We start from the raw sequence: 22184 nt of genomic DNA, 5'->3' as shown, positions 1-22184 counted from the left end.
AGGCGAGATTGCGATGGTTTGGACATGTGCACAGGAGGGAAACGGAGTATATCGGGAGAAGGATGTTGAAGATGGAGCCGCCAGGCAGGAGGAGAAGAGGAAGGCCAAAGAAGAGGTTCATGGATGCGGTGAGGGCGGACATGCGGGTGGTTGGAGTGTCAATGGAAGATGTGGAGGATAGAGCAAAATGGAGACAGTTGGTCCGCTGTGGCGACCCCTAGCGGGAGCAAGCCGAAAGAGGAAGAAGAAGAAGATATATATATATATATATACAGTATATGTATATATATATATATATATATATATACAGTATATGTATATATATACATATATATATACAGTATATGTATATATATACATATATATATATACAGTATATGTATATATATACATATATATACAGTATATGTATATATATATATATATATATATATATATATATATATATATATATATATATATATATATATATATATATATATATACAGTATATATATATATATATATATATATATATATATATATATATATATATATATATATATATATATATATATATATATATATATATATATATATATATATATATATATATATATATATATATATATATATATATATATATATACATTATATATATATATATATATATATATATATATATATATATATATATATATATATATATATATATATATATGTGTGTATATATATGAGGCCCCACGAGGAGGAGTGATGGAAGCGACATTTTTTAATGATGTGATGATGATAGGCTCAGATGATAGGATAAGGGTTCAAATAGTGCAATATGGCATTAACTCCAAAATGGCCCATGTGTCCCTTCCATCACTCCTCCTCACGGCTCCTCATATATGTATATGTATATATAAGTATATATGTATTGTTGGGAATTCGCGCCCGCCGGCGTGCGATCGGCCACGAAACTCGAATCGTGACACGTCGCCCACCGGACGGACAATTCAGTCGTGACCCTCCGGGAACTATCGCCCGGAGCCAGTCACGGGTTGGGGTTTAACCTCACCACGATCGTGCCAATTGCCCACCCGCGCAGGATAGGGTTGCTCACCAAATTCGACCTACCTCAGTACCTGCGCGAGTGGTCGACCGGGCGATCGTACCACGCCACAGGCCGACTCCGGACACGAACTGCTTAAGCGGTTCATTCCGTATTACAGGGATAACCGAGCGGAGTTATCGTCGGCCTTGACGGTTCAGATTAATTACCGGGCGTTTTAAACCCACTATCAATCCCTTACGTGATGCAAGATGGAGGTTCAATAAAAGGAAAAGACGAAGCGAAACGGGAAAACAGTTCAACAATCAATGCACTTTATTCACACACACAGACACAAAGCAAGCACGTATATGCAACAAAAGCAAAGAAAGAGTTAAAACCGAATAAAAGGGAATTATTTACACACGGCAACACTAACACAGTTTCTACTTACAAGACTGGCGCCACCCACAGACATTTACACAAAACCCCAAAAGAAAAGGAAGTCGCGACTTCCCTGGGCGCGTCGTCCAGCCTTGGGGGACTGCAGCCTCGAGTCCCTCCTTTGTCTCCTCCTGGCGAGGCGCACCGACCTCGTCACACGCGTAGCTCGCGTCGTCCGCCCGACAGCTCGGACGGGGTGTTTGGGGGAACGGACGAGGCTCGTTCGGCGCTACTTCCCGGGCTCACGCACGGGATCTCAGGGCTCGCGCGAGGATCGCAGAACAAGGCAGGAACAACGAGCTCGTGAAGAACCAGAAGGCTCACTCCGAACTCAAACCAATTGAAGACCAACCAACCCAAAAAACTGAACTCCGAACCAACCCAAAAAACTGAAGACCAACTCGTTCGTCCCTTTTGTAGGGGCTGGCTCCGCCCTTCGCCCCGCCCCGTTTTCGGCTCCACCTTCCTTCGAGAAGGTTCCCGAAAAGGGGCGTTCCCTCACCCCGACCGCCTCACGCTGTTCATCCACCAATCGGCGGAGAGCTGCCCTCCCCCCTTCCTTCACACCAAACGCGGGGAAAAAATGGCGGGAAAAACCCACAAGCGTCGTTGTTGGTTTGTTTTGTGCTTGTTCAAATTAATAATAGAGAAAGAAAAACGACTAACTGAAGGATCGCAGCCCGAATGGATCACATAAATTCCCTCCATACAACGGGTGTGAGCTAACTACACATGGACTTATCGAGATATCTCACCTGAGGACTCTTTATGGTGTAATGCGAATTTCCACAACCGTAACAGTATGTATATTAGGGTGGTCCAAAAACAGCAAAAAAAGTATATAAAAATTCAGATATCTCCACAAGCCTTAAATTATTCCACTATGATTCAATAACGTGCATAAAATATTGAAGTTGATCGGAGGTGATTTGGAGGTCGCTCCATATGACGACTTTTAGTTTCATGAGTTGGTTAAATTAGGGTATGGTCAGGTACGATTACGGGTACTTCTGGATGTCCGAGGTGGAAATAGAGTGCATTTTCGAACTCAATGGGGTCGATTTACTCTAAGAAATGACCGCACCGACATTGAATTCACTACCATTTCGAAAATATGACCTAAAACAAGATTTATCATGACTGGAGTTGAGTAACTCATCCTACTCATTTCGATATTTTCTAATCTATTACTTATTTGTCATCCGTCTAAACATTTCTTAGAGTAAATCGACCCCACTGAGTTCGAAAATGCAGTCCATTTTCACCTAGGAAGTTCAGAAGTGGACAGATTCGCATCTCATAATATAGGAGGAGGTGTCGCAATAGGAGGAGGTGTCGCAATCTAGGTGAAGAATAATATTATATCAAGAGAAAGGGGTTTTTACAAAGGAGTGAATTAATGTGGGGGATTGTATATGGATATAAATTAGGTATGGAAGAATAGTAAGCTACTCAGAGGATAGGCTTATCATCATGCTCCTCTGAGAAGAGCAGGATAGAGAGTTCATGAGTTCAAAAAGGCATGTGGTGAGGGAAGAATACCGATTGTGGGCTGATTATAAATTAGCAGGGATATGATTGGGTCCAAGAACAGGGAAAGGGCAAAGCAGAGGAAGAATTTCGAGATACAGTCCAGGATTACTTTTTAATCCAGTTTTAGATAATCCCATGAAGAGTGGAGTGGGAGACTCCGAATTAGGTTACAACTCAAACATGGTGGAGAAGGTTGAGGTAGATCAGCATTTATGGACAGATGACCACAACATATCATGTGTAAGCGGATTCTGTTAAGGCGAGTTTGAGATTGTAGAACGAGGCTCGTAGATCTCAGGAAGGCAAATTTTGAGAGTATGAGGAGAGAGGTGCCATATATTGGGATAGAGTAATAGGAAGGCAATCAGTATCAGAGAAATGGGAAACTTTCAAGGAGAAAATGTGCAATAACATTTCACAATGTTACCCTGAAGAGAGACACAACTGGAACGGCACTCTTCGACGTCACAAAGTCGACAGATATGTCTCCGCCCACATCATTACATCATGATAAATACTTGCACCAAGTTTGATTTAAATCCATTCAGCTGTTCTCAAATATCACATTTTTACCTGAGATGACTTTTGACTTCTTGACCCCACAATCTAATCAGTGTATGCACACATCATTATACACACTTGTACCAAGTTTGACTTCGATCCCTTCAGCCATTCTTAAGTTATCAGGGTAACGAAAACCTCTCACGGAAACTGACCTTTTGATGCCGCCATCTAATCAGTTCATCTTTGCATAATACTGTATACTTACACCAAGTTTTATGAAAACCCCATTAATGGTTCAGAAGTTAGCACGGTATCATGATTTTTTCCTCCAACTTTACCACTGACCTTTTGACCCCAAAATCTAGAAAGTTCATCTTTACATCATATGTGTACCAAGTTTGACTTTGGTCCCTTTAGCTGTTCTTAAGTTATGGCGATAAAGAGACTTTGCACGGACGGACGTATGGACTGTACATAAGGATGGATGGACAACCCAAAACATAATGCCTCCAGTCACTTTTGGTGGCGGAGGCATAAAAATGAAATGCACATTTTACACAGACTGACACCAAGCTGGAATGCATATTGTAATGGTCGTGGGTCTTCAAGGACCGAAGCGCTGCCAGACGGGTGAGGGACAAGATGTCTCCTTGTCTGCCTGTTAATTTGGGTGCAAATCAGCGGTTAAAATCACACGACTGCAGCAAACCAGCCTGTCAGAAGTGGCCGAGTGAAAGCCGGTAGGCGATTCACTTTTTAACGCTGATTTTGATGTGCACGGACCCAATCTGCCTGATTAATAGGTTTATTCCAGTTCTTCATACGAGCAATGGAGTTCCTATTTCCCGATGACCAAAAACAGGTTCTCATTGCTCCCATCACATGAATCTGATCTGTAATCGGCATCACTTATCCGACCGTGTTGAGGGCTTCTGTACATGTCATGAGCAGACTGGAAAAATAGAAATAGACAAATTGTACATGGGCATCGTCGCAGTGTTGGGATAGGGGAAATGGGGTCTTACAAACAGACATTTGGGCATGAAAGACAAGAGCTTGCTCAACACTAATCAACACTCCCTCTTTAATTACAGTTAATTACATCACGCTTATTCTCACGAACATGAGGAAATAACTATTCTGATCTATCCCGATTTTCCCCATCAACTAGATCCATAACAATATTTAACTTAATTTTGATATTTTCTTTCGAAGCAATGTTGGAGGTTTAATTAACAGTGTAATGGGCACCAAAACAGGGTCAATGTGTGGCATTCACCCCGTGTTGGTCAGGGCCCACCAAAACAAATTTTGCTCTTTCCTGCCCCCTCCACCGCTCTCCCCCTACCCCCCTCCCCCCCCCACTCTCCCACCGAACCACATTCCTGTACAAACAAAATATCGTTTTCATTTCAGTGTTACACAGAATGTATCACAGTCTACGGCAGTGTAGTTTGTTACTTTTATATCCCTGTGCACAATGTTTCGGCTGTGCAAGTACTAAACAGCAGACGTCAACTGGAAGGAGATGGATAAAATGAAAACGTCATTACAGATTGATTTTTAGTGGAGCACAGAACATGTCATCAACATCACACTGAGGCTAAAAGCTCTTTCACCTCACCTGCACCATTATAGGCCATGCTTGATGTTCCGAAAGAAAATCCCACCGAACAAGTGACTCTGTAAACAATGAACAACGTTAGACTTTTTAATTTTACTGAAAAATTCAAAGTAAGGACATGAATTTTTTTTCATTTTTGAGAAAACACAAGTGGAGGAAATGTGTTTTGGTGAAGATGTGAAAATGGGTCTGCCACATGTTCAGGATGCTGATAAGTGAAAGGAAATGGTAGTTGAAGGGTACTATGGGAAGGGGGAGTGGTTAGCATAAAAATGTTTTATTGTTAAAATAAACACAAAACAATTCAAACAAAAAAAGAGCAATGAGAGATTGCAAACCCTCGCCAGGACTTCTTTAGAGTGGTGTATTTTTATAGATTTTCAGTTAAATCCAATATGGCTGCCAAAGCATGTGACCTATGACATATGTGTGACTTTTGTTCCTCATGGACAGGCGGTCATATGTGTAAAGTTTTGCCTGAAAGCCATTTCACAGAAGAAGATTTTGGAAGGTTTTTCTTAAAAAACAATATGGCAGCCAAATCCAGTGACCGATGATGTCATTAAATTTTTTTCTGTGGACCATTTTATCCATAAATGACCCCCCCCCCCCACCAAATTTTCATACTGATGGGATGCGGCATTTTACATATGCAATTATGACATGATAACGAGGGCACCGATGACATCATTTAAAAATTACCCCCGTGCGGGGGTGACAGTCATCTCTATAATGTTTTTTACTATCATAATTAATGAACCGCTGCCAGATATCTCCTAAAATGACAGACTAGATAGGTTTTGAAAATGGCGACTTTCACAAATTTCGTGACATCGTGACCTTGACCCTGACCTCGAATCCGGGGAAAAAGACGTTGTTGGGTATCACTCATCGACCTCTACCCACATACCAAATTTCATCAAGATCGGAAGTAAAAAGTTTTCTTTGAACCGGGAGGTGTTTTTGACCATCTTCCAGGTTACGTGGCGGCCAAACGGGACGGAAATTCAAAATTCTGTCTGGTTAGATACAAGATAATATTTTTTACTATCATAATCAATAAACAGTTGCCGAATATCTTGTAGAATGGCAGACTAGATAGGTTTTGAAAATGGCGATTTTTATAACTGACGTGACCTCGTGACCTTGACCCTGACCCCGGACAAAAGTTATATCGTTGTGCAACACTCATCGACCTCTACCCACATACTAAGTTTCATCAAGATCGGAAAGAAAAATTGTTGACGGACGGACGGACGGATGGACATTTGATCCGGCTTTATAAGGTCATCTCTGCCGAGATGACCTAAAAATCACCCTCATTCCCCATGAGAAGTACTTGCTATTTGCCAAGTTTCAAATATGTCTTTGGTGTGGTTTGAGATACAGAGGTCCAAAGTTTTTCTGTTTTTCCAACATGGCTGCCACACGACATGATCTATGACCTCATAATTACCATTGAAACATTCCACATGATAAGTCGCACCAATGGTGAAAATTTTGTCTCAATCCGACAAAGCAGGACCAGAGAAAAACGCGAAAGTTCTGTGCGGACAAACAGACAGACAAACAAACAAACAAATGGACCCAAATGCAATACCGTCTCCAAATCCTTCGGCGAGGGAAATAAAATTTGCTTCCCAAATTGAGGGACATGGAAGAGTGAGACAACAGAGGGCCACAGTTGGACATGTGCAAGGAAATGAATAAAAAGTAAGAAAGGAGAGAAAGTGAGAGGGAGAGAGAACGAGAGAGAGAGGAGGGGAGGAAACACAGGAAAGTGGAAGTTAGAGGGTAAGGTGAGGGAGATTTATTGGGTGTCGATAGGAAATCCTTGAGTTAAGATTGAGTGATAACATTAAATTGCAGTGCACCGCTTGCTTGAAGTCGTAGAGGGGAGAACACGACAGAATAATGTCTGGAAGGCAGTTCCACAAATGGGAGAAAAGAGGAACAAAAGAGTGGAAGTGTGTGGAAAGTGTGGAATGAACATTTAATAAGAAGGGGGTTACTGGAGAAACATGTGATTACTGAAGGAGAGGGTCAGAGGAACGAGAGGAAAGAGCAAGCTCGACTGGGAATCAAGTGAATTGCAGAACAACATAAGCCATGTTGCAGAACAACATCAGAACAACACCCCCTTGTTTGTCTCATCTCTTATTCTTCATTCATTTTGGCCCCACTGTGAACCTATTATCACCAAACACTTCCACAATCCTCTGTTATTTTGAGAGGCAGCAAAAACCAAATGTCTATGAGTTTCAAACACATAACATGATATGCCAATTATGTTGAGAGCTTCAGATTCCACGGATTGCAAGACATCAGTTGTGATGCTGCACTCCAGCACAAAGGAGAGAGCAGTACTCCATTGAGCTACACAGAAACACCTCATCGGCTGTGGATTTCAGGAATGACTTGCAACGATGGAGTCTGCAGCTCACTTTGGAAGACAGCTTTGATATTTGATTATACCTTGGAGAGGCCATGGCTGATGGTGAGGCCAATAAAGTCAGGCAAGAGACTGAACCACTTCCAGTGTCTGCCCATTTTAATGGATCCATGGATTATTTTGACAATCCTTCCGGAGTGACAGGAAGCCTGGTGTTGGCTTAGTGGTTAGGGTGGTGGCTTGGGATCCCAGGGTCCTGAGTTCAAGCCCCGTTGGCTGCTGAATTAACACAAGGGGGTTGACTCAGCCTGTCATCCTTCCGAGGTCGGTGAAATGAGTACCAGTGTACTGATCCCGGTGTATGCCCCGGTAAGAATAGGTGTACCATATCCCTGTGTGTTGTAAGAGGCGACCAGGGTTGGCGTCAGGAAGGGCATCCGGCCAGAAAACATTGCCTCAAGAAAAAGCCAAACCCCTGCACAGCAGGGAAAAATGGCTGTAAAAACGGTCATTTTTATATTTATTCCGGAGTGACAGGGTGAGACTGAGATTTGGTAGGACTGAAGGTAATGTTCCATTTATCAGAGCAACAAGCCTTGTACAAGATCAGCGAAGATTATCACAGCTGCCGTCTGCATAAAAGATTATTCGACGACTTCAAACGTATTGCTACGGGGGGGGGGGGTGAGTCAGGGGGGAGTCCATATCTTGACTGTGGTAAGTGTCGTACGGTCCATATGTTTTAAGTAGGTGAGATTGCCATATAACAGGGATCCGTCAGAGGAAGTCGTTTGTTACCCATGATGCTGAGGAGGCAGCGTATGTAATTTATAGACACTAGTACGTGTCCGGAATAAAATAAAATAAAATTAATAAATAAATATTCCAACCGCAAGCAACAAACAACAACCACACAGGCCGTTTCTTCGCTCTCGCGTGCCCGTATGTGCGTGGCGCGGAAGTTCGCATATCACAGTTACGATGATTCGCAATTTAGGTTTTAATGGCCAATTATTCAATTAGCGCCAACGTATTTTGCCTTTTCGCAATGTCATCGCAATGAAAAACAAAAAGAAAAGAGAAGAGAGAAAAAAAATTACTTCCTGGTTCGGAGCATACCAGCACTCTGATGTTACCGGAATTTATGCACCGTCTCATATGAAAACGATCATAACTTGCGGTATGAAAACGATCATAACTTGCGGCATTGTGTTTATCTATAAATGCGCATAAGAAATCGCGAAATTATTAGAATACACGATGTCATCACTCTCCGGAAGTCCGTACGTTGTAACCCGTAATGGGGAACGCAGCTGAGCTTCCCTTCCCCATCGGCCACGCCCACGCAACAACGTGTCTTGTAATTGGTTTGGTAAATAAATGGCCATAACTTGGGAAGCACTTGTCCGATTAATATTGTTGCGAATTCGCGCCCGCCGGCGTGCGAGCGGCCACATAACTCGAATCGCGGCACGTCGCCCACCGGACGGACAATTCTGTCGTGACCCTCTCGGACTAACGCCGGGAACTAGTCACGGGTGGGCCTTTCGGCCTCACCACGATAGTGCCAATCGCCCCCCCGCATGGGATAGGGTTGTTCGCCAAATTCGACCTACCTAAGTACCCACACGGAGGGTAGACCGGGCGATCGCACCTCGCCGCAGGTCGACTCCGGACACGGGCCACTTAAGCGACCCGTTCCGTACTATCGGGATAACCGAGCGGTGTTATCGTCGACCTTGACGGTTCCGATTAATTATCGGGCGTATTAAGCCCACTACCAACCCTTTACGTGAAGCAAGATGGAGATTCAATTAAAGAAAAGACGAAGCGAAACGGGAAAAACAGTTCAACATAATTCACATTTATTCCGCGGCACACGGAAAGCACACATATACAATTACAACAATTATGCACCAAAAGCAGATTTTACAAAAGAAACACAACAATGCAGATCTACTACCGACTACGCGAGCACACGGCAACACTTACACAGTTTTACTTTACAGACGGCGCCGACAACACATATACTCAAAAGCAAAAGAAAGGGCCACCCTCAAAGACAAGGGGGCAGACGGGGCCTGTGGGCCGCGACACCGGGTGGAGCCTACCCGTGTTTTGTGATGAGCCGCAAATGTGGCGGCGGTGCCCCGACTCCGCGCTCCTTCGCGGTTTTCGTTGGCACTGCTTGGAGTGGGGTGGGAACGGGGCCCCCCTTTTCGCACTATCTCAGCGTGGGGGGGGGGAAGGGGGGAGGTTGTTGATGTTCTGGGGAAAGAGGATAGCTGGCTTGCTTGGGTCCCGCGACGAGCGACTCTGCTGCGACCTCGTCGCCGACCGCAGTCTTCCTTGCCTCGGACCCGAGGTATCCGGTCCCCGACAGCCTCCGAACCCCGACAGACTGACTCTCCTCCAGACCCGACTTGACTGCCGCTGCCACACTTCTCCAACTCGCCCGAGCCCAAAACTCCTAAATTCGCCCCGCGCTCGGCGCTTTATAGTCTGGCAGGAGAACCCATATGCAAATTTCTGGATCAGAATGAGCTCGATTGACCATGTCCTCATTGACGGTCGTTGGAGGATGATCCAGAACTGCAGGGTCTACCGGAGTGCTCAGTTCCTCAATACTGACCACAGGCTTGTTGTAGCAACTCTAAAGCTGCACCTTAAATCCTGGAGAATGGTACCATCCCAGCCTAGGCTGGATGTTGCCAAGCTCAGGGATGAGAGAGTAGCTGAGGAGTTTGCGAACAGGCTGAGTGGACACTTGGGGGGTCTGGGTGCTTTAGGGGGTCCTGAAGAGTTGTGGAGCACCTTCAAGACCACCGTCCTTGATGTTGCCGGTGGATGCCTTGGAGTTCACCGCAGGGCAAAGAAGAATTTTGTCTCTCAAGGGACACTGGATACCATTGACCAGAGTCGCAGGGCCAGGCTGAATGGCAGAGCTGAGCTGTTCAGGGAGCTGAGGCGTAAAACTGTACGTGCACTGAGGGTGGACAAGGAGGCCTATGTGCGAGGAATCTGTGAGGGGTAGAGCATCACCTGTGGACAGGTGATTCTCGTCCCGCTTACAGGGGAATTCGCGCATTACGTTCATCCAAGCCCATCCCTCGGAGCACTGCAGTTCGAGCAGAGAGTGGTAGGCTCTTGACAGAGGAGTCTGAAGTGAAGGCCCGCTGGGCCGGTTACTTTGAGCGGTTGTACCAGGCTGATCCCCCAGCTGTCGAGTTGGACGTCAAGGGTGTTACAATCCCTGTTGCTGACCCTCGAATCAACTGTGGTCCACCATCGCTTGTGGAAACACGGGCTGCGGTGAACCAGTTGAAACGGGGCAAAGCTCCAGGGATCTGTGGCATCCATGCTGAACTTCTCAAGGCTGGTGGAAATGCTGCACTCGTGTCGTTGCATGCAGTTTTGTGCTCTGCCTGGAACACAGGCATCATCCCAACTGACTGGAAGAGGGGCCTTGTTGTCCCTCTCTGGAAAGGGAAGGGTGATCGCCAAGACTGCAACAACTACCGAGGGGTGACGCTGCTCTCAGTGCCGGGCAAGGTCTTTGCTCGGATAATTCTTGATAGGGTTCGCCACCATCTGCTTGAGCACCAGCGTCCAGAGCAGTCAGGCTTTACACCAAAGAGGTCAACGATTGACCGTATCCTTGCTCTTCGTGTCCTCACTGAACGCAGACGAGAGTTTCGGCAGGGGCTGCTTGCAGCCTATGTTGATCTCTGTAAAGCGTTCGATTCAGTGAATCGGGATGTCCTCTGGAGGATTCTTGGTCTTCGTGGGGTGCCACCGAAACTGATCGATCTGATGTCTGAACTCTACTCTGGTACTGAGAGTGCTGTGAAGTGTGGTGGTACCGCCTCTGACTTATTTCCAGTTGTTACTGGAGTTCGTCAGGGATGTGTACTTGCCCCCACACTTTTCAGCACTTGTATGGACTGGATTTTTGGGAGGATGTCGGAGAGATCAAGTTGCGGTGCATCGTTTGGCAATGTCAAGATCTCGGACCTTGATTTTGCAGATGATGCAGTCATCTTTGCGGAGACTTTAGACATCCTCTTGGGGGCCCTCGAGGTGCTGAATGAGGAGTCGGAGCCGTTGGGATTACGGATTTCTTGGGTCAAAACAAAGATCCAGGCTTTCGGTGACATCTTGGATGCTGCTGTCCTGTCTGTGTCTGTTTGTGGTGAGGATGTTGAGGTCGTGGATAGATTCACTTACCTTGGCAGTGATATTCATGTCTCCGCAGGTTGTGAGCCGGAGGTCAATAGACGTCTGGGTCGGGCCTGGGGAGTCATGGATTCACTGGATCATGGGGTGTGGCGCTGCCGGTACCTGTGCGGGAGGACGAAAGTCCGAGTCTTCAGGTCCTTGGTACTTCCAGTCTTGCTCTATGGGTGCGAGACTTGGACTTTGACCAAGGATCTGAGACGGAGACTTAATTCCTTTGGTACCAGGTCTCTTCGGAGAATCCTTGGCTATCGCTGGTCGGATTTTGTGTCCAACGAGCGGTTGCTGAGAGAGACTCGGATGAGATTTGTTACCTGCATAGTCCGTGAGCGTCAGCTGCGGCTGTATGGACATGTGGCTCGTTTTCCTGACGCTGATCCTGCTCACCAGATTCTCTCAGCGAGGGAGTCTCATGAGTGGAGGAGGCCAGTGGGCCGACCACGTGCCTCATGGTTGCAGCAGGTTGACCATCATCTCAAGGAGATGGGGATGGGCCTGGCATCTGCCTGGGGGATGGCCAGATGGAGGCCCCTGGAGTACCGGCGGAAAGTGGACGCAGCGACGCGCTGTTCTGGCACATGCTCCCATACCTGACCTGAATGAGCTCGGGGGTGGAGCCATGCTCGCCCATTGGACGGAGAAAAAGGGGCGTGAATCTCCCCTGATCCTCGAATTTGCATATATCGATTCTACTCCGACACGCCTGGAGGCGGGGCCAAATCGCCCCGCGCTTGCTGATTGGACGGATCAGAAGTGGGCGTGTATCATTCCTGATCCGACTTCTCCTCGGAAAGGCCACACTTTGTACCCGCGGCTTGGCGCGCGCCCTGTACAAGTCCAGGACAGCCTGACGCTCGGTGCCCACAAGCGGTGCGGGAATGGCTGCAGGAGAGGCAAAGGTGGTGGAGGGTCCAAAGTGCTGGTCCATGGCCACGGTGACGCTTGGAATGGTGGTGATGCGATGTTTGCGGGAGCGAGTTGTGAAGGTAAAGGTCGTGGCTGTTGGCGTTGTTGTTGTTGTGAAGCGGCGTTGCAGTTGGTGGTTGTTGTGTGATGGCGGTTGAGACGTGGTTGGTTCAAAATAAAGATAGAACAGAAAAACGCCAAACTCAAAGCGTCGCAGCCCGAATGAATCACATTTATCCCCTCTAAACAACGGGTTTGGGGCGAACTACACATGTACTTACAGAGATACCTCACCTACGGGACCTGAATGGTGGTTTGAGAATTTCCTCAACCGCAACAATATCAAACCTTGAAAAGGCACATGCTCAGGGCCCCAGCAATATACCCGGCAAGTTTCAATTAGATCGGACCAGCGGTTGTCGAGAAACAACAGACACAGACACAGACACAGACACAGATACAGACACACACACACTGCTGGAATTATAGATAGATGGTAGACAAATTAATTAATTATGTATATGTAAAAAGTTCTTGCACGTGTGGCGAGGTGAGGACTTCCCATTGAAGAAGCACATAAGAGGCCGTGAGAAGAGGCCGTTGACTTCGCAGAAGAGGCTGATTACGATCTCTCTGGCCAGTGTGTGCCAGCCATGGCGGCACAATGGGCTGTGGAGCCTGGAGGAAAAGATGCACATTTCTTTTTATTGGGGCCTGCTCTGAGGGTGGGACCGGAGATGAAGACTCTGCCTGTGCTGGATGTAGATTGGATGCTTGTAGTCACGTGATCGGGGTTTATATTATGTCCCGCCCGCGAGGCGGTGTGCCCTCTACGTCCGTGCCGCGCAATGAAGCAGAGTTTCCGCTTGCACCGTTGTCCGTCTGGTTCGTGAACACTACAGTTTGGCGACGATGGATGGGATTGCTGACAATGGAGTCAGTGTTCACGGCAAGGTTCCGGTATTCACTGGCGACGACTTTGAACTGTTTGCAGATCAATTGGAGTTTTATTTCATCGCGAATGACGTGGGCGAGGAAATCACGAAGAAGGCTATTCTTCTTTCTTCGCTGCCGTCGGACAACTACCGGCTGTTATGTGACTTGGTCGCGCCCGACAAACCGAAAGACGACATGCTGACATTTCGCGCGATCGTCCAGAAGATGAAAGAAGCCGGAGAAATCGCCGCAACTAGCGAGGTATGAATTCGATCATCTGTTGAGGAGCCCTGGAGAGCGCGTGGCGGATTTCGTGGCAAGATTAAAACATCCGTCCGTTGCCTGAAAAATCACGCCGGATGAGCGTGCCGCCAGGCTCAAAGATCAATTTATTGCCGGTTTACAAGACCAAAAGATGGTTTCGGCGATACTTCGCGTGAAGTTCGAGGACATCACGTTCGTCATTGCGGTCGAAACTGCATTGGCTGTCGAACAGACCCTCAAGGATGTACGAGCCATTACCGGTCAGACCATGGAAGGTGACTGGGGGATCAACGAGATGTCCCGTTCACCTCGGACCCCACAAGCAACCTTCGGTATGAACCGCGGCCAGCCTTCACAACACGTCTGATCGGGTGGCGAGGTAAACACGCAGGCATGTTGGGGGTGTGGGGGTCGACACCTCCGTCATGTGTGCCCTTATAAGAACAGCGTGTGTTTACATTGTAACAAGGTGGGCCACCTGAGACGCGTGTGTCGAGTGGCATCAACCACCGTAAAAGTCATGGACGATGATGTACCCGATGACCCCGACGACCCGGGGCAAGATCTCCAACCAATGATGAGTCTTTATTCGGTTGGCCCTGCGAAAACACGACCGATGACTGTGTAAGTGGAGGTTAACAAGACGCCTATTACATTCCAAGTTGATACGGAAGCGGCGGTCTCCATCATAGGCGAACATACCTCACGTAAGCTGAACGGTCTGAAGCTTATCAGGTCAGACCTCATACTATACACCTACACCAGCGAGAAAATAAAGCCGATTGGAATGGCAGACGTGTCCGTGACCTATCAGGGCCAGGACGCTGCTCAAGTTGTATGTGGTGCGAGGAAGGGGGCCATCTCTCCTCGGTCAGGACTGGCTGACCCGCATCAAACTAGACTGGGCAGCCATTCACCTTGTACAAACCATACCAAGCCGATTGGAGAATCAGTTGGAGGAGATTCTTCAAAAGCATCAAGGCCTGTTTTGCAACAGGCTTGGGAAACTCAAGGACACACAAGCCAAGCTTTTCATGAAGAACGGCGTGGGGCCACGTTTCTGTAAACCAAGGCCAGTTCCATATGCCCTGTGGGACAAGGTGAAAGTTGGGTTCGACAGACTTGAGGCCTGTGGAGTTATCGAAGGGGTGCCATACTCGGACTGGGCCACTCCAGTCGTCACGGTGCTGAAGCGGAATGGAGATGTTCGATGATGCGGAGACTTCAAGGCCACGGTCAACCCAGGTCTTAGTATCGAACAGCACCCACTTCCATCAATTGATGAGATATATGCATGGTTGGCAGGGAGTAAATTCTTTACGAAACTCGATCTGCGGGATGCATATTTTCATCTGGAAATGGACCCCGGGAGCCGTGACCTTCTGACGATCAATACATGTCAAGGACTCTATCGGTACATCCGGCTCTGTTTTGGGATTGCTTCGGCCTCCACCCTGTGGCAGAAAGCGATTGATCAGGTTTGTGTAGGCCTTCCCGCTCAAACCTACCTGGATGACATACTCATTGCAGGAAAAACGGCTGAGGAGCACCTCAACAACATTGACAAAGTGCTGACGAAGTTGGAGGCTTGTGGGCTACGCTTGGACAGGGACACGTGTGTGTTCTTCAAACAACGGTCGAATACCTTGGGCACGTCATCACACCGGAGGGCTGTTGAAAGGCCCACGGAAGGTGGAGGCGATCCAGCACATGCCACCACCACGAGACAAGACTCAGCTTCGCTCATTCATTGATATGGCACAGGACTACCAGAGATTCGTGAGCAATCTGCGCTCTGAGTTGGCCCCGTTAACACGACTGCTCAGGAAGGAGCAACGCTGGGCATGGAGATCCGACCACCAGGCAGCTTTCGATCGTGTCAAGCTGATACTCACAGAGGATACGGTTCTCGTTCACTATTAGCCTACATGTCCGCTCTTTTTAGCATGCGACAGCTCCGCGTACTGCATCGGAGCAGTGCTATCACATAAGATGGACGATGGTTCTGAGCAACCTGTTTGTTTTGTATCTCACACCCTGTCGGCAGCAGAGCAGAAATATGCCCAAATCGAGCGGGAGGCTCTCAGCCTCGTCTGGGGAGTGCGGAAGTTTCACCAACACCTGCTTGGTCATCATTTCACCTTGCAGACTGATCACAAACCACTCCAATTCATCCTGGAACCAAAACGAGGTGTCCCAGTGGTGGCGGCGGCACGAATAAAACGATGGTGTTTGTTCCTTGCTGCCTACAACTACGATATCCAGTTCCGGGGCACCGGGAAGCATGCCAACTGCGACGGTCTCTCGCGATTGCCTTGCAAGAGGGACCCATCTTCGTCTGAATCATCCGATCATGTTGATGTTTTTACACTCAGCCAAATCCAGTGTGGGCCGGTCACGGCTAAGCAGGTGGTTGTTGAATCAGACCACGATCCTGTGCTCGTCTGTGTCGTATAGGCGATCTCCACTGGAAATTGGAACGACCTGCCTTCAACATCTGAGTATCAACCGTTTGCATCTAAATAATCAGAGCTGTTTTTAGCTCAAAGTTGTATTGTGTGGGGTATGAGAACGGTGATTCCCCCAAAGTTCAGGCAACATTGTCTTGAGGAGCTGCATGCCAGTCACCTCGGCGTTGTTAAAACCAAAAGTCTAGCCCGTAGCCTCTTGTGGTGGCCGGGTCTGGACAAAGACATTGAGCAGATGATTCGGCATTGCCCTACATGCCAGTCAGATGCCGACAATCCATGGCGGGTGTCGTGTTTATGGCCTATTCCAGACAGGCTATGGCAAAGAATCCATGTAGATTTTGCTGGTCCTTTAAAGGGCAAGATATTTTTGGTTGTTGTTGATGCATTCTCCAAGTGGCCGGAGGTTGTGGTCATGCAATCCACGACGGCGGAAAACACGGTTGAAAAGCTACGATCAATTTTTGCAAACAAAGGGTTACCCGAAGTGTTGGTTTCTGATAATGGTCCGCAATTTGTTTCTGGTGTTTTTAATGGCTTCATGGTGCAGAATGGTGTCAAGAACCTAAAGTCAGCACCATACCACCGGCAACGAATGGCCAGGCTGAATCGTTTGTTAAAACGTTGAAGCGTGCTTTGCGGAGAGGGGAGGGGTCATCTATGCAAACGATGGTTGATGTGTTTTTGTTACATTATAGAAATTCTGTTCATCCAACCACTAGTGATACACCTGCTATGCGTTTGTATGGGCGTGTATTGAGGTTTCGACTGGATTTGTTGAGGCCTGGGAGGTCGGTGTCTGGGGCGGTATCACGTCCAATGCTGGTGCGCACCTTTGAAGTATGGCAGCGTGTAATGGTACGTGATTAGTTCCACGATTGGAAGTGGGTGCCGGCAGTGATCTCCGTGGTACTCGAGCCAGCCAACTGCATGGTTATAACTGATGATGGGAAGGTGTGGAAATGGCACGTCAACCAAATTCATGATAGCTGTTCAGCATCACCATCCGTACCGGGTACCATTGGGTCGGGACAAGTGGGACCACCACCACTGGTGTCTGTTGAATCGCCAATGCCAGACGTGCCGGCACCGACTGGGCGAACCGGTTCGAGGTGTTTACCTGAATCAGTCCTGCCCAAGGAAAACGAACAGGCTTGTCCACCTGGTGCTCTTGATGCTAAAAATGGGACGAGTCCTACTGGTATGTCACCCCTACCAAATCGGGAGGAATCTCTTGTGGTATCTCCGAGCTGCTCCCGTTCGTCCTAGTCGGATCAGAAAGCAGCCTCAGTATTTGGAGGATTTTGTATGTTAATCTCTGCCATTTAGAGGGGGAGGAAATGTGCTGTTTGTAGATTGGATGCTTGTAGTCACGTGATCGGGGTTTATAATTTGTCCCGCCCGCTAAGCGATGTGCCCTGTACGTCCGTGCCGTGCAATAAAGCAGAGTTTCCGCTTGCTCCTTTCTCCGCCTGGTTCGTGAACACTACACTGCCCAGGAGGAAGAAGAGAATGCGAGTCTGAGAGAGGACAAGCAGTGGCAGGCTCATGAGAGAACCGATTCTACCAGTGGACTCCTCCGGAGAGTCCACCAAGAGACGCTCGTGTAAGAGAGAGAACCAGGAGAGGTTCATGCATGAGAGTCTGGAAGAGAGAGAGAGAGACAGACAGAGAGACAGAGACAGAGACAGAGACAGAGACGAGGGAGAGGGAGATAGACAGAGAGAGGGGGAGGGAGAGGGGGAGGGAGAGGGGGAGACAGAGACAGAGACAGAGAGACTGGAATCGACCCAAGCTGGGATCATACTGTACTTTGGAGGGCCTAGAGCAGGGGTCGGGAACGTGTGGCTCGCGAGCCAGGTATGGCTCTTTTGATGATTGCATCTGGCTCGCAGATAAAATTGGAGTTTGAAACTTGGAAAGCCCAATATTTCTCGCAGAAGCTTTACCTATAGTTTGGTGTCGTGCTTCATTCACGTGCAGGGCTGAACTTGGCAGAAGGAGAGAAGAAAAAACACCTCCGAATTGTCTGAAGCGGTTTTTGTTTCATCCAGTCATGCGGCCGACGCGAGTAGTGATTTCGGTTCCTCCAATGACGTGCCGCCGCCGAGACGCGTCACGGAATTCATCTCGACCAATCACGCGCCACCGCTGAGGCGACAGCATCCCAGAGTCGGCCGGCCGCGCTGCACCTCTCGAGTATGTCAGCCCGTGCGCAGGCCAGCCAGACTCACTTGGGTCAACATCTCCCTCTCTCTCATTTGCTCAAAGCTAACCCTTCGACGAAGAAGATGGCGAAAAGAAAAAAAGATGAGGAGTATCGTACATTTCAGGACGAATGGGCCGAAGAATTTGCCTTTGTGGAGAGAGCAGGTTCTGTGGTGTCTAATTTGCAATGACAAAATTGCATCGATGAAACGGTCGAATATAAAGTGGCACTTCGACACGCGCCATGCTACCTTTGCATCAAAATACCCTGCGGGAGACAGCAGAAAGAAAGCGTGCCAAGAGCTACTGAGCAGGGTGCAAGCCAGCCAGCAGCAACTCCGCGTATGGACCCAGCAAGGTGACTATAATTCCGCCAGCTTTGCTGGATCTTTAGCAATAGTGAGGAACGGAAAACCATTCACAGATGGCGAGTATGCAAAAACGTTCATGCTGGATGTCGCCAATGAACGTTTTGATGATCTTCCGAACAAAGACAAGATAATCAAATGGATACAAGACATGCCTCTGTCGGCAAGAACTGTTCATGATCGTATCATCATGATGGCAAACCAAGTGGAGGAAACGCAAGTGAAGGACATAAATACAGCGCCGTTCTTTTCCCTGGCTTTGGATGAGTCAACAGACGTAAGCCATTTGTCGCAGTTCAGTGTGATTGCAAGATATGCTGCTGGTGATACACTGCGCGAAGAAAGTCTTGCTGTTCTGCCAATAAAAGGGTCCACAAGAGGTGAGTATTTATTCAAGTCTTTCATGGAGTTTGCTCAGGAAAAAAATCTACGAATGGATAAACTTATCTCAGTGTGTACTGATGGTGCTCCGTGTATGGTGGGGAAAAACAAAGGATTTGTGGCGCTTCTCCGTGAACATGAAAATAGACCCATCCTAAGTTTCCATTGCATTCTACACCAGGAGGCACTTTGTGCTCAGATGTGTGATGGGCAGCTTGGCGAAGTGATGTCGCTGGTCATTCGTGTGATCAACTTTATTGTTGCCCGAGCCTTAAATGCTCGCCAGTTTAAAACACTGCTGGATGAAGTTGGAAATAACTATCACGGTCTGCTTTTGCACAGCAATGTGCGTTGGTTGTCAAGAGGGAAGGTGCTTAGCCGTTTTGTGGCTTGCCTGAACGAAATCCGGACTTTCCTTGAAATGAAAGGGATTGAGCATCCTGAGCTAGCCGAAACTGAGTGGCTCCTCAAGTTTTACTATCTCGTGGATATGACTGAACATCTGAACGAGCTCAACGTGAAAATGCAATGCATTGGAAATACAGTGTTATCCCTTCAAGCCGTGTTTGCTTTTGAAAACAATCTGGAGCTCTTTATCATGGATCTTCAAACAGGTCGTTTACTACATTTTGAAAAACTGAGACAATTTAAAGATGCATGCACAGCAAGTGAGCCCACTCAAAACTTTGATCTCCACCAGTTAGCTGGCTTCACATCCAGTCTTCTACAGTCATTCAAAGCACGCTTTGGAGAATTTCGTGAGCACACTCGTCTTTTTAAGTTCATCACCCATCCAAACGAGTGTTCACTGAACACAGCCGACCTCAGTTACATTCCTGGTGTCTCCGTCAGAGATTTTGAAGCAGAAGTGGCTGACCTGAAGGCCTCAGACATGTGGGTGAATAAGTTCAAGTCACTGAATGAAGATTTGGAAAGAATCGCACGACAGAAAGCAGAGTTGGCGAGCAAGCACATGTGGACAGAAATGAAAAAACTTCAACCCGAAGACGAGCTGATTATCAAAACTTGGAACGCGCTTCCTGTCACATACCTCACACTGCAGCGTGTGAGTATTGCTGTATTGACCTTGTTTGGATCTACGTATGCATGTGAGCAGTCATTCTCACATCTTAAAAACATCAAGTCCAACCTACGATCACGTCTAACGGATGAAAGCCTCAACGCTTGCATGAAGCTTAACCTCACCAAGTACCAATCAGACTACAAAGCCATCAGCAAATCCATGCAGCACCAGAAGTCCCATTAATGGTGAGTATTATAACAACATTATTTAAAAGAATAAATTCAGAGGCTTATTATACTCACATTTAGTTGAATTCAGTCTTAAAATATATTATATGGCTCTCACTGAAATAGATATCCGAATATTTTGCTTTAATGGCTCTCTGAGTCAAAAACGTTCCCGACCCCTGGCCTAGAGGAAGAAGACAGAGGGCAGACCAGGAGGCCTCTGTCTAAAAAATGACAAATGTGGCCTGGGTTGAAGGCGTATTCATAGATAGCCCTGCTCGTGGCCATTTTACTTTGTCTTTGGGCACCATCGTTGCTGGCTCTCATCATGCACCTCATTTTTGTTGAACTGTGTCCACCCTGCAAATCAGAGAAAAGGGAATTCTCGCCTCGATTATTGTCATGTTGCAAAAGTGTGATTTGTGGTGCCTTGTGGGTTAGGATCCTGGGAATTCTTTCAAAGAAATTTGCTCTCTCTGACACAAAGATTTTTCCCATCTCGTCTTCAGTTGTCACACCCTTCCTCCCGCCCGTGGTACACCGAAGCTAGTGTCGAGGCAATTGTCCTGAAACGACTCCCCTTCACCTCATGAAAGGCAAATCCTACTGAAGGCAATCTCAGTTCCTTCCACAAAGCTCGGAACAAGTGTGTGTCTACCCTCAGGAGAGCAAGGAAACACCATCTTTCTCATCTCAAGTCTGAACTCTCAAACCTGTCGCCTTCCACCAAATCCTGGTGGCTTCTGTTCAAGTCCGTTTCTGGTGTATGTTTCCCCCTCCATTCCCTACCATACCTCAAAGGGCTGTACAGCCGACAGTACGTGAAAAGGCTGAATGCTGAAACTCTGTTTGCTTCTAAATCTTGGGACCAAAACCCATTGCTTTCTGCACCCACCTTACCCCATCACACCCAGCTGTTCCTGGACTCTGTCCTTTTCTCCCCACAAGGTGCAGATTTTGCTGTCAAGCCTCAACTCAGATTCTGCAAGCAGTCCAGATGGAATCAGCCTCGTGTTCCAAAAACCTGCTCTGCTGCTCTTGCTCATGCTCTTTATTCTATTCACCCTCTCATTTCCTCAAGGTTATCTGCCATCTGCTTGGAAATCAGCAAACATTACCGCTCTGCATAAAAAGGTGCAAAAGCAGATTCCTGCAACTACAGACCAATCATCCTGCTCCCAATCAGCATGGTCATGGAATCCATCATCGAATCCTCCCTCTTCTCCAATGGCTTCATTTCTGAGCATCTATTTGGATTTAGACCAGGTCACTCTTCCCTGGACATGCTGCTTCTGATTTCCCAACAATGGATTGAGGTCCTAAATGCCAAACATGAGATCAGAGCCATCTCAGGAGACATATGGCGAGCTTTCTATACGGTCTGGCATCCTGCACTGCAAGCCAAACTCTCTTCATGTGGTATACAAGTCAATGTCCACCCATGGCTCGCGGACTTCCTCTCCTGTGGCAGTCAACACGTGGATCTTAATAGAATTCTCTCATGTCCTCTTCCTGTCCAGGCTGGAGTTCCTCAAGGCAGTGTTCTTGGCCCGGTGCTTTTTCTGGTTTTCTTCAATAATCTCTCAGATTTTCTGGAAAATCCTATTTATCTCTTTGCTGATGACTGTACCCTTTGCCACACCATCTCTCATCC

The 22184-nt window shown here is 47.4% G+C and overlaps 1 protein-coding gene across 1 annotated transcript in view; it reads right to left on the bottom strand.

Moving 5' to 3' along the window:
• The window catches only part of LOC147010520 (uncharacterized), a 105184-nt gene that overhangs the window by 30684 nt on the left and 52316 nt on the right, over positions 1-22184 (bottom strand). Inside the window, exon 15 of the mRNA XM_085860381.1 lies at positions 5121-5179. Coding sequence (XP_085716507.1) covers positions 5121-5179 — 59 coding nt within the window. The remainder of the gene's footprint in view (positions 1-5120; positions 5180-22184) is intronic.

Source organism: Eptatretus burgeri, chromosome 16 (genome assembly GCF_056783735.1).
Source record: "Eptatretus burgeri isolate ZD-2024b chromosome 16, Ebu_testis_v1, whole genome shotgun sequence".
Taxonomy (NCBI): Eukaryota; Metazoa; Chordata; class Myxini; order Myxiniformes; family Myxinidae; genus Eptatretus; species Eptatretus burgeri.
This window is presented reverse-complemented; position numbering and strand designations above follow the sequence as displayed.